Source organism: Vanessa cardui, chromosome 21 (genome assembly GCF_905220365.1).
Source record: "Vanessa cardui chromosome 21, ilVanCard2.1, whole genome shotgun sequence".
Taxonomy (NCBI): Eukaryota; Metazoa; Arthropoda; class Insecta; order Lepidoptera; family Nymphalidae; genus Vanessa; species Vanessa cardui.
The window spans coordinates 4328495-4342693 of record NC_061143.1 but is presented as its reverse complement, the minus strand read 5'-3'; the positions used below and the strand labels follow the sequence as shown (position 1 = coordinate 4342693).

Sequence of the window (14199 nt, the reverse complement as noted above, 5' to 3'; positions counted from 1 at the left end):
TGACACACACATTGAATATACCAATCCTTGAAATGAAGTAGATCCACGTAGTGGGTTAAGGAACGTTAAAACGAAATAACATCACACGATATAATAATACAACCCAGAATACAAATCATGTATTTAATTTTCCATTGATTACGATTTAGATATAAACATGATTATATAGTATTTCTTGAACCCTTTTTTTGTCAGGGTTGTGACAAAAAAGGTTCCACTATTCATACTGTTTTTTTAGATTATTAAACACAATTGACCTTCCTAATTAAACAGTATAAAAAATGAAAATGTCCATGTGTTTTTATTTGTCTTTGTTTGTAAAAACATCGACCGGCTTTGAACGACTACCCTAGTGCCGCTGATGGGTCGCCTAATTAGTATGCATGTACGATCCGACCTAGAGTAGCCTTATGCAGTCTTCTGTAGAACACTGGCAAGGTTCGATCATGGTCTGATCAAATTGCAATGATATTTCGTTTAGATAAAAATCTAATCTAATGTAGTAACTAGTTATTTAATTATATAAATCAATGTATTTTCTAAATATAGGCTCCATCGAGAAGAGCCGGTAACAAACTCAGTAGTCACTCGTTTGGACATAAAAAGTACAGCCGAGCGTCCTAGTGATTATAACTGGGTTATTTACCTACACACCTTGCTTGCCTGACGTCCAGTCGGTTGGCTCGCCTACGCGGGGCTGTAACAGAGAACCATCTTATGTCTGGTGGTGGAATGAAGGAGCATCTTCTTCCCGGTATTCTTCGAGGAAGATGATCAGGGGAGACAAACTCCTAACTCCAAAGAAGTAAAAGCCATTTGATTGTGTATCGCATGTATTGCTTTATACTAATTAATGGAATTAAGTCTTCTGGATATTTACTTAGAAAAGGTGTTCTACAAGGATATCATTTGGGTCCTTTTCTATTTTAGTAGTATAAAAGTGAATTTCCTTGTTATATTAAAGATATTTATGGTATTGAAAGATTTTCTGAAGATATCGCATTACTTTTTACAGATGCCGAGACGAATTGTCATTATGAAACCTTACAGATTTTTAGATACTGAAAAATAGATGGTTTAAATTATTTCATTAATAATTAATAAAAAAAATTTATTCCGTTTGCTTTGATCATGTATAATGGCTTAATGCCTTACTGGGATTCAATAAAGATTAACAGCTTCGTTGAATGTTCATATACCGTTCCTGACAGCCGTTCAGACTTAGCTCCGCAGCATAATATATCTTAGAGTATTTTGCTTAGGGGTAATATATAAAAATATAATTGTACTTTTTTGACATACTCTTTAATTAAAATGATGGAAAAGTGTTACTTGTCTGCTTTTCTCGGTATCTATTTCCCGAACCAGTAGCTTTGAATTTTATTTACCATTTTAACAAGACCAAATATTTTTTCGTTATAACGTCCCAAAGGGAATCTTTAGCTGCTAGATTGTAAACAGCCCTAGCAGCTAAACTTTGATTATTTAAAGACCTTGACCTTAAAACACCGTGGTAAAGAGTTTCCTTCTTGTAAAATATTAAACTGTTCTTGCTAAATAATAATTTAGTTTTAAATAATTAAATCATTTTATGCAATGTTTTAATAAGTATAGAAATAATTTATTAATAAGACCTTGTTTAACTCCTGTAGACGTTCACTTATTATGTGTACAAGCTTAAAGAATAAAATTGAAATTCAAAATAAAAAAAACATGAATGAACTTCTTGCATTATTTTTTTAAGATTGGTGACGTAGGCTTAATATATTTTTAATGTTAAAATTACTAATATACATAGCAAATACCGCCAAAGCGAGACAAGTGTTTCTCGCTCATTAGCGGTTGATGTTGAGAAATATATATTTGTCTTTTTTTAACTACAAGGGCATCATACTGTAACGCCGATTTTATTTCTCTGTTTTATTTTTTTTATTAGATATAATATTATATGATTTGATAACACTTTTAATTACATTTTGTATGGACATAACGTGTTTTGTATCGTTTACTTAAATTATTAAAAATAAAAATAATTTGTTTTTAAATAGCATAAGAATAAAGTTGAACTGATTAATCATAACAAAATAATTACAATTATAATATATGTATTGTGAAAATGAACGTGAAATTTTATGATATTGTGTTTTTCTTAGCAGGTATGTATGTATATACATTTTTCATTACACTTTTAGCCTATAGTAATATAAAAGACATCCTTAAATTTTGTAATTACGGTTCGTTTAAGTAAAACTTAATTTAAAAACAATAACATCCTGTAAATGTTTTACTGTCAATTTTCTCACATATCTTCTAATTTAAGAAGATTTCGAACTTTTCTTTATATCTTGTGCCAACTTGTTAGTGGACAGATTATCATCCCTTTCGTGTGGGTGACGTCACTATATTTTCATTTCAAAGGCAAGAGATGGATAGTAAAAATGGGATTAGTAATAAGTAAATGAAAATTAGTGATGCATTTCTTATAAATTTGATTTATAATATTTTGATGCTATAGCCAGTTTTTCTTGAAATTATATTTTTTTATATTTAGATTAACGAAATTATTTGCTGTGATTTTACGTACTTTAGTAAGGACATACGTTTATATAATAATTAAATAGTTCATACTATATTATTAACAATAGTAACTATTGCTCGTTGAAATCTCGAAGCGCGATTTACAAAGCTATTAAAGACCTTGGGTTATAGAGTATAATCATAATTTATAGAATTCAAGATCGCATAGTATCGGCCAGGAAATCATTCCGTGAGTAACAATTGTTTATGTCAATAATTGTCTCGTATTTATAATTACTTTATGTAATAATATTAACACATAATCTAGAACTATATCATATTAAATATTCAGTTACCCTAATATTTGTTTAAGGTGTTTAACGTTGCTTTCATATTTGAATAGCTGTTTGGTAAGTTAGTGTTATATGGTAATATCATTGAGTTTTGTTACAATATTACAATAGATTTTTAGGCTCTGGGCCGTGATGAACTTGTAAATCAACACGTGGATAGTTACCGAAGGTCGGGCGTTTAAATACGGCCACTGCTGAGTTTTCATGAGATTAAAATTATGTTTTTTTATTCTTGGTGTTATTAACTAAATCCCAGCTTTATCTCTGTCGTTTTCGTATTTTTTTTTTTATATTTTTAAATTTAGTGAGTGTGAATTCTGTATATACTACGCAAGAACTATTTAATATTGGTGGGAGATCATTAAAATATACAAGGAACAAAAACGGTCCTAATATGCTCCCCTGTGAAACGCCTTTCCTATTGATACAATAAGTAGAGCTAGGACACATTATATAAAAAAGTCTTCCAAATAATACAATAATATATTCAGTATAAGTACGGTAAAAATGGATTTATCATTAGTCTAGGAGTCTATAAATTATTTTTCTCATCTAACGATACATAATTAAGTCCGTATTTGTAATGTTACGTAATAAATAGTATGATACGTAGTATTTGCATTGTTATTATATTCTGGTATCGGTCATTGTATATAGTATTGTTCAAAATGATTTTATATTTTATTTAATTTGATTTAATTTAATTATTAAAATCTTAATTAGGTTTTCCAAAAAATATATGTAAATAGAGATAGATGCTTATTTAAAACAAAAGACGTATAAGGATTGATTTTTTTTGTATTTAACAGTGAGCAGGGCCGGATTTAGGGAAGGGCAACAGGGGCAACTGCCCTAGGGCCTCCACATAAGTGGGGGCCACAAAAGTTTTCAGTGAGTTAACAAATACTGAAATATAGTCAAATTATTATAATCTTACTACTTAATATTTTAAAAGTTACCGATACCAGTCGAGAAATACTAACTGATTCAAATTAATAAAAGTTTAAGCTAATCCATTAATCCATGATATAATTATTAGGATCTCCACGCTCCTGTTGGTCTAGGGCCTCCACTGCTTTGTGGCCCCAGGGCCTCCAGACCTTTAAATCCGTCTCTGACAGTGAGGATGTTAAAATTGCAAACCTCTGGAATATTGGTAGAGAACCATAACTAAAACAAATGTATACCATTAACATCACTTTATTTTGCAGTATTCGTTCTTATTCAATGCCGGGCGAACACAAACGTGCCTTTGTCCCAGGATAGTTTTCGTCAGATACTGCGAAGCTTTAAGCCGGGTAAGATTTTTATTTCTTATAAAACATTCTTTAAATATGACTGTTGATTACAACCAGTTTATTTGTTTATTTAATAAAGCGCATGTTATACAGCTTTTTTTTTATCGAAAATTTGCTATTATTTTCATTGCTCTCAGATTAACTACCTAATCATCGCGCAAGTGTAATCCTTCCCTAAGAGTTTTTGATGATGTTTCCAGTTATTTATCTCTTCTTCTATCTTATTTATGTATTGAGTATATTGCTTTAATATTCATCATTTATTTCTAGTTCCAGAAGGACGGACATCGAACATAAATGATACAAGAATTATTTATATTAAGTAAGTTTACATAATTTATATAGTAGTAAATAGCGTTTAGAAATTATTCTGCTAAGCTGCTCTAATGTGTGTTAGTGGATGGAACTAGATATATTTTTATATAAAAGCATCGTGTACCCTTTTAGTGAGAAAAAGCGGTCACAATAAAATATTTCAACTGAAATGCTCTATAACTACAAGTAGTTTAATATTAAAAATTAATTAAAAAACAGTCACTTACATAATTTGTATTTAAAAACATTATATGTGGATATATATAATTTAAAAGACGATTAAAACAAAAGCAAGCTCTCCCGTTGTAGACTTGCTTTGTTTGTATTTACTTATCATTTATTGTATTTCATACAATATGTCTACGTTTTTAAAGACAAATAATTCATAAAATTAAATACATGCCGTATGTTCCCATTTGAAGATAAATTAAATTAAAAAATTTAAAAAACCCCTGACCAAACAAGACAAAATCAATGAGCCCAAACTCGATGGGTTTACTAAAAGGCAGTCCAGGGTTACGTCTCCTATCTTCGAGCCCTAACAGCAGACCAGCTCAGTGGTTCAAGAAGACATTAGTGTTTCAAATGTCAGACCCCACATATGCTTGCTAACCTAACCTAAAAAACGACCTGATGACCTTGAAAACCTGAACCGATTTCCACCAAATAAAGCTAAGAACATTCTCGACTGATATTCCTTTCAAACAAAAAAAAACCGCATTAAAATCGGATCATTCGTTTGTGAACTACGATGCCACAGACAGACACATACACATTTACCATACATAGACACGTCAAACTTATAACACCCCGTCGTCTTTGCGTCGGAAGTTAAAAACGACAAAGAATTCAAGTGAAATGTGACAGTTCAATGGCTATAGGTGAAGCAACGGGCGAAAAATAGTTAACAATATGTAAAAGATCTGACATTTGAGATCATACCGAGTTCTTTACAGAGACTCGGATCCCCTTGTACTTTAACTTTATTAAAATGTTAAGTTAATTTATCTGATTAATTAAGATTACAGATTATGTAATTTGCTTAATGACTTTGACAATGACCTATTAATTTTATAACTGGATGTTTTATTTATTTTTAATCGTACTGATACGTCCTTAGATTAAACTCAAACATACTTTTTAATTTATGCCGTTGTCATCTCAAAATTTTAAAAAAGGAGAGATTATTAATTTATCAATAAATCATTTTTAATATTATAATTAATGAATGTATATATCGAGGCTATATTTTGCTATATGTTTAGCTTCATATAAACTAGCCTTAATCTTATATTCAAGGCTACTGCGAAATTTGGTATAGTTTTATATGGTTTAACATTAACTAAAACTTTATTGTTCTCGTGTTTTAGTCATTCGATTCGACAACAGATTACATTCGGCTTTGAGAATATAACATCACTCTTGGATAATCCTGACTTTGACCTTCAGAAACCGACAGTGTTTTATGTTCATGGGTGAGTAAATTTCATATTATTTTTTGCTTGCCTTTGAAATGAAAAAGATTTTATGAATTCGTCGGAATAAGCATATAGTTTTGAGAACATAATTATTATAGCATAAAAATACAAAAAATCATTAGTAAATTTTGTCCAAGGCAGATTCTTGAGGTTCTAAATTCAAAGCTCGGGTTGACCTGACCTTTACTACAAGTAGGTCGGGCTGCTAAAGGTTCTATATCTTTTAAAAAAATCTCAGAAGTAATCTAGAATTAAGGAAATTGGCAATGTTACAGGCGCCTTGGAAAGCGCGTAAAGCACCTCATATATATCCTGTTGGGCTATTGTTCCGTTGGACTATAAGAGTGAGAATAAAGAGTGCAATAAAATAAATTTATAAATGAATTAATATAATGAATCTTTACATTCCTTAGTACTTTTAGGAGTAGTATCTAGTTGTGGTAGGTGTCGATTTCGCCTATGTCGCCTATATATGTATAATTAACTTAATTTATATAATTATTTTTTAATTTTATAGTTACGTAGAAACTGCCAGCGATGCGAGCGTTTTGCACGTGATTGACGCTTATGTCAAACGCGGTGATCACAATATATTGGTGTTGGACTGGGGGAACCTCGCGTTCGGAAACTATTTGAGTGTTGTGTTTAATGTTAAGAAGGTGAGTGGACTTATTATTTATAAGTTAAAAAAAGTATTTTGATGTGTAATAAGACCAGGCTATCGATTTATACTATGTCTATCAATCATTTTCTTAGACGTAATTGATTTTTTGCTCGATCTTTTTTTATCAAAGAAAATGTATAAAGTAATTAAAAAACACATTTTATACGGTGATATATGATAAGTTAGTTTGTACTTACATAACATTAGATCTTAAAAATTGACAAAAATTGTTTTTCTTTTGTCGGTTCATCTTTTAGTTTTCTTTTGTCAGAAACCAATTTTGTATGTAATTGAATGCAACTTTTTTGTTGTTTTCATTACGAACATTACAAAGAACTGGAATTGCCGGTGTTTGTATTGAGCGACGTCCCACATGAGTCGTGTCAATTTTAACGGACATTATTCGAATATAATTTCGGCAATTTCCATGTCAATTACATGGTATGATTTAAAATAAACTTAATTCTGCATTTTGAAACGATTGCAAGATTTACATAAAGTACGTAAATAACTTGTAAAACTATCCTAGTAATTTGTACTGCTATGTTGTCATTGGTAAAGAAACAAATTGCCTATATTTTAAGGTAGGAAAAGAGTCAGGAAAAGCTTTGGGCAAGTTGCTGAAAAATGGCTTGTCTATCGAAGGCTTGCATGTCGTCGGGCACTCGGCAGGCGTCCATGTAGCAGCGGTTGCGGCGAGAGTTTTGAAGAAAAGAGGTTTTACTCTTCTCAGGTAAAGAGGTTTTACTGAGTTTTTAAAGTAGAATTCTTTAATCGTAATTGCAATCGTCACTTGGACAGAGTTTTTACGCTATCGCATAATTTGTGCGAATAATATTTAATAATCTTTACTATATTTTTTCATATAAGGCAAATAAGTATACCCATGCTGGACATCAGCTAAACATCTTTGATGAGAAAAATGAGACGAATATGTTCGTTGATCGTTTAGTTTGATATTGATTTGCTTGGAACGTTTGAGTCATTTGGTGGATCTGATTTCGTGTAGTTTAGGAATCAAATAAATGAATATATTTATCATTACGTGAACACATTAAATGAAAATTCAAATTTCCATAACATTCTTATTTCAATATTTTTATTAGGAGTTAGCCTATTTACGACCCTTTGCCATTGCACAGTACACACACACTCACATATCTCGGTATATTTGTTGAATTTCTGTTCTTTGATTTCTCTCAGGCAATTGTCAAAATATATTTATCAGTACGATCACACAAATGAGCGAGCCTACTGCGTTTCTACCCCCTTTGCATGATCCATGCCTTCATACATCAATAGTATCACATGTAACTGTTATGAAATATTAGTCATAATAAATTTAGTTATTAACTAAAAGTTGTTATCGTTTTCAGGTTGACCGGTCTAGATCCCGCGTTTCCCGGTTTCTATCCACCGATCGATACCCGTCCCATTTGTTCCGATGATGCAGTGTTCGTGGACATCATACACACAGACGGTGGCAAGTACGGGACTCCGCTCAGCACAGGAGACGTGGACTTCTGGCCGAACGACGGGAAATCCCCGCAACCAGGCTGTCCGCCTATCACACTTATTTTAACGGTTGAAAGTGAGTTAGCTTTTTAATTATCTAAATTCATGGCAAAGATCTTCGCGTATACGATATTTGGTTTGCTTACTGATTGTTTAATCTTCTCTTTCACGAAGGGACTCTTGGATTTGGAAAATGTATGTATTGTATATGTATGATGTTGAATTATTTCAGATTTCTGCAGTCACTGGCGTTCATGGCGATACTGGGCGGAGTCAGTAATCGGTGGCAATTTTGTCGCTACAAATTGTGCCAATTACAATGCCTTTCTCAAAGGGAACTGCAGTGGAACAGCTCACATGGGTCTTCACGCTACACCGGAGTAAGAATTGTGTCTATTTTTGATAATCTATCAATAATTTAGCCCGCCTGGGTAGGTACTACCCACTCATCAAATCTACCGCTAAACAACAGTATGCAGTATTGTTGTGTTCCGGTTTGAAGGGTGAGTGAGCCAGTGTAACTACAGGCACAAGGGACATAGCATCTTAGTTCCCAAGGTTAGTGGCACATTGACGATGTAAGGAATAGTTACTATTTCTTACAGCATCATTGTCTATGGGTGATGGTGACCACTAACCATCAGGTGGCCCATATGCTCGTCCGCCAACCTATTCCTTAAAAAATATATAATGTAATAATCGAGGTTTTGCGAGAGTCTTATTTTGGGTAAATATCAAGAAACAAAGTTAATGAAATGCTCTTATCATGCTGAATTAAACCGACTCTTATAAGGCGTGGACGAAGCCGCATAACAAGCTTTAGAATTGCCAGCATGATTAATTTACTAACAAATATTTTACGAAAAATCTCAAACGTTGACGTTTATTGAACTTATTCATTTTATTTTAAATAATTTATATTTGATATCATCTTTCAGATTACGTGGCAATTTCTACTTACGTACAGCATCAAAAGAGCCCTTCGCTTTAGGCGAGGCAGGAGTTGGTTTTTAAGCGAACAATCAATATAATTATTTATAAGCTAATGTAATTAATTTAATCTTATATAGTGTCTCGGTAACATCTTGTGCATGTAATTCCAACACAATACAACAAAATTGATGTGTTAGAATAAATAACAAGTTACCCACCTACAGTAAGCCAGGCCAAGTTTATATTATTTGTATTATTATAAGTATTTGCTATTTTAATTTATGCAGTAACGTTAATATTTTTTATGAATAAAACAACAACAACAAAAACCTGTAAATTTTCCAATTCTGGGAGTTTTGGTAAATATTCCACCACGCTGTTCCAATGCGGAATAAATTTTGAAAATTAGAAATAGAAAGTCTGTCACCGGCTTAATGTAATTTTTAATTTTGTTAATTAGAAGTCACGACCATACAATTACAAGGTTCATAAATTTAAACAATAAAAAGATAGTTTGTGTATTCGTGTATTTATTTTTAGATAATTCCTAATTGATCCAGATGAGTTTATCCAGAAGCTATAATACCGCCTAACATATAATAACTCTACTTAAAGTAGTACTTTAAGTAGAGTTTTAAGTAGAATTTCCCACTGCTTTTTACGGTTAAAGCCTCCTATCCCAATAAGGATAAGGCTTGGAACATATTCCACCACGCTGTTCCAATGCGGGTTGGTGTAATGCACATGTGGTAGAATTTTGATGAAATTAGCCACATGCAGGTTTCCTCGCGATGTTTTCGTTCACCACCGAGCACGAGATGATAAAAACACAAATTAAGCAAATCCATATAGGGGTGCTTGCCTGGATTTGAACCCGAAATCGACGGTTAAGATGCAAGAGTTCTAACTAAAAATCCCACCATATATACTAATTTAATGCAATACCCTTTTGGCTTGTCAGTAGCGCCTAGTGTTTTCACAAAGCTAATGCAAGAAGTCATGAATTATTAACGTAAATAAAAAAAAGGCCCCGACGAATTGAGAACCTCCTCCTTTTTTTGAAGTCGGTTAAAAAGGGTTATAAATCAGTTGCATATATTAATGATATACTTTGTATAGGAAATACGTATGTAGAATGCCAAGATAACGTTAATAAAACTCTTAAGTTGCTTCAGTGTCTTGGTTTTGTTATCAATTTTGATAAAAGTAATCTTGAACTCTCTAAGTTTTTAGGTTTCGCATATAACACTGTAGAAATTACTTTAAATTTACCAGATGAAAAACGTGATAAAATTTTGCTTTTAGTTAATAAATTCATTTTATTGCCAAGATGTTCTATCAGAGAATTATGAATGAATGAATGAATGAATTATTCTTTATTGCACACCACAAACAAAAAACAAAAAAAAAAGAAAGTAACACAAAATTGATAAAATTCAAAAAAATAATTCAAAAGAAACCAAAGGAACATTAAAAGTGTTGTACAACGGGCAATCTCAGTTTATCAGAGTTCTTACCGCTGCTTGTCCAGCAGTCAAATATGGTTGGTTATATATCTACCAGAACTCTCGAACGTCAGAAGTTTTTAGCACTAAAAATAAATGTAAATTTTGAAACTAAAATTAACTAACTGACATTAGTTTAAGTGACTTATATTGGTGAAAACAAAACATATTATCAACTAAAACATCTTAAAAATGTGATACGAATTTTGCATTGGAATTATTTACTGACGCTTCTAAAACTGGTTGGGGAGCCTTTTGTAATGGAAAACGAGTGAATGGAAGATGGAGAGAATAAGAATCATCTTTTCACATTAATCGTTTAGAACTAATAGCTGTTTTCTTAGGATTAAAATGTTTTGCTAGATCACATTCTAATTGTTCAATACTGATACGGGTAGATAATACAACTGCCTTATGCTATATAAATCGCATGGGAGGGATTCGATTTCCTCATTTAAATGCATTAGCTAAAGAAATTTGGCAGAGGTGCGAATTGCGTGAGATTTCTTTATTTGCATCTTATATTAATACTCAAGAAAATATAGAGGCTGACCAAGAATCACGAAAATCTAATGTGGATACTGAATGGAAATTAGCTGTTTGGGCATACCAATGATAGTTCATTCCTTTGGTAAACCGCAAGTTGATCTATTTGCATCACGTCAATGCAAAATATATCCAATATATTTCTTGGAAACCAGATCCCGATGCAATGACACTCGACGCGTTCACAATCAACCGGTATCCAATTTTTTTCTATGCATTTCCACCGTTTGCTTAAATGTTTGAGGAAAATTATTACTGACAAAGCTATGCGTATTCTGGTATTCCCGTATTGGCCTGGACAAGCGTGGTTACCTCTCCTAAATATAATGATTATATCAGATATAATAATTTTCGAACCTAGTAAAGATCTTTTAGGTTCAAATTTCAATTCGTGTCACCGACTCCATCGCAGCCTTTCCCTGGGGGCCGCAAAGCTTTCAGGGAAGCATTTGTTAGATTAGGAACTCCTAAGATAGCATTAGATTTAATGTTAGCTTCAATTTCAAACAATACAATGAAACAATATTCAGTCACTTACATTGTGGTGGTCATTTTCAAAATACTCTATTAGTACTCATGCAGAACCATTATCAGCAATAATTACATTTTTAGGCAAAATGTTTAACGAGGGTGCCTCATATGGTACTATTAATAATCATCGATCTGCCCTATCATTACTTCTGAGAAATAATTTCGGATCAGACGAACGTATTAAGCGTTTATTAAAAGCGATTTATAGACAAAGGCCACCTCGACCTAAATACACTACAACATGGGATCCAAAGTTGGTACTTGACACTGTCTCCACTCGGTACCCTAATAATGATCTAGATTTAATCAAATTAACGAAAAAATTGACAATCTTATTAGCCATATGTACATCTCTAGTTCAAACGTTATCACTTATTAAAGTCACTAACATCAATAAGACACCCTCCGTTATAAAGATTACAATATTTGACATAATAAAAACATCAGTAATTAATCGGAACCAGCCTGTTCTATTTTTACCTTATTTTATGGACAACCCACGCATATGCCCTGCCAAAACTTTAGAAGCCTACCTGCAAACAACTTCAGAGTTGCGGCCAGAGAACACAGATCCTGTTATTGAGCTATATTAAACTTCACAAAAAAGTTTCTTCTCAAACAATAAGCAATAATCGGAGAGTGGCATTGACGTATCTGTGTTTAGTGCTCACAGTACACGTCACGCTTCCACATTGGCAGCAGCATTAGGAGGAGTCTGCATTGACTCTATTCGAAAGACAGCAGGCTGGACCAGATCATCATTGTCGTTTGTTTTATAATCGTCCGATAATGGATGAGGGAACATTCGCACGTTTGTGGAATTAGTAATGTTTATTAATAATAGAAATTTAATATTAAATTTAGAATAATAATTTTGTTTATTTAACGTATATGTAAAGAATAAAAGTTTTTATTTGTTATAGGAATATTTTATTGAGACGACTACATAATTTATAATAACAATCTCTGAACAACTACTTGGTTAATTGTATCTTCGAATGAAGCGACGAACATATAAATATACGATCAAATGAACTTCTTGAAGTAAAGTTCGATCATTATTATATGAGTCGCTTCATTCGAAGATACATTGTTCCCACCCACCCGCGGCCAAACTAAAAACTTTTTACGGTAAGTCTCTAAACAAGAATGAGGTGCCAAGTGGCAGTGCGACATTAAAAAAAATAAAAATAAAAAAGTGAAAAGAGGTCGATTATGAATCGATTGATGATGAGTCGAGATGGCCCAGTGGTTAGAACGCGTGCATCTTAACCGATGATTGCGGGTTCAAACGCAGGCAAGCACCGCTGATTCATATGCTTAATTTGTCTTTATAATTCATCTCGTGCTCAGCGGTGAAGGAAAACATCGTGAGGAAACCTGCATGTGACAAATAATAAATAGTAATAGTCATAGAAATTCTGCCACATGTGTATTCCACCAACCCGCATTGGAATAGCGTGGTGGAATATGTTCCAAACCTTCTCCTCAAAGGGAGAGGAGGCCTTTAGCCCAGCAGTGAATTTACAGGCTGTTGTTGTTGTTTTTTGTTGTATGAATCGATTCTCTAAACGTGCGGACAATGCCTGTAAGTTAAAATGACTAAAACTCTTCATCTCAGCTTAACGATTATTTAATATCATTTTTAATGATAATCTTCCACAGTTCACATATTTATCGTGGCACGTAGTAGTGTTATTTGTTTTAAATAAAAGACAATTTCGATGTTTACAATTTATTAATAACAGATTTTATAACAAATAACCTAAATTAATACAATTTAACTATATACACATAACCTTAACAATAAACAATTAATTCGGTTGCTTATTTAAAACACAAATAAGCTTTAAGTATTATATTATCTATTTGAAAATAATAAAGTTTAATCAAACAGATAAACAATTGGTTCATAAATCAAGATTGAATCTCGTAATGTCATTTATCTCAAATGTCATAAATACGTAATAATTATTTGGTAGTATAAAATAGGACTTTGTATTAAATATTTTGTATTTTTAAAACAAATGAACGATTTAGTTAGGTAATATAAGCATCTGTAATCACAATTTATAGTGTCACTAAGTTGAGTATATAACCGTGTTTTAAGATGTTACGTCATTATACTGGCCCACTCACCCTTTCAACCGAAACACAGCAATATAGTGTATTAATCCTTTGTGATAAAATAAAAGTGTATCTTAGGGACAGTGACTGTAAGCTCACTAGCGTTAAATATTTGCCCTTCAATACTGGCCCTATAGTCCGTCTATCGATATATGGAATGGTGGTTTGAACATCGTAACTTTGACCTTTATTCCGAGATCGCTCTGAAGCTGTCAAAGGAGGATGAGGTTAGATGCGTTAGCGAATACATGTCGGCCCTGAAGCTTCCAAACATCAGAGGCGTACCTGTCAATTGTTAATTGCATCGAGCGTGTAGATGTAATATTAATGAGGCACGCCCGACCGCGTCGACGCCATGATTATGAGCTCTTGGTATCTGACGGGCATGGGATAAGGTCAAATTCAAACTTTGAAGTT

General features: G+C 32.6%; 1 protein-coding gene across 1 annotated transcript; it reads left to right on the top strand.

The window, feature by feature from the left end:
• Window positions 1–2114: 2114 nt before the first annotated feature.
• LOC124538891 (pancreatic lipase-related protein 2-like) lies at window positions 2115–8544 on the top strand. The gene is made up of 8 exons (XM_047116142.1): window positions 2115–2156; window positions 4082–4168; window positions 4439–4490; window positions 5854–5958; window positions 6479–6620; window positions 7210–7358; window positions 8002–8216; window positions 8373–8544. Exons 1-8 carry the CDS (start codon window positions 2117–2119, stop codon window positions 8522–8524), a joined length of 942 nt encoding a protein of 313 aa, XP_046972098.1. The 5' UTR covers window positions 2115–2116; the 3' UTR covers window positions 8525–8544.
• Window positions 8545–14199: the final 5655 nt, after the last annotated feature.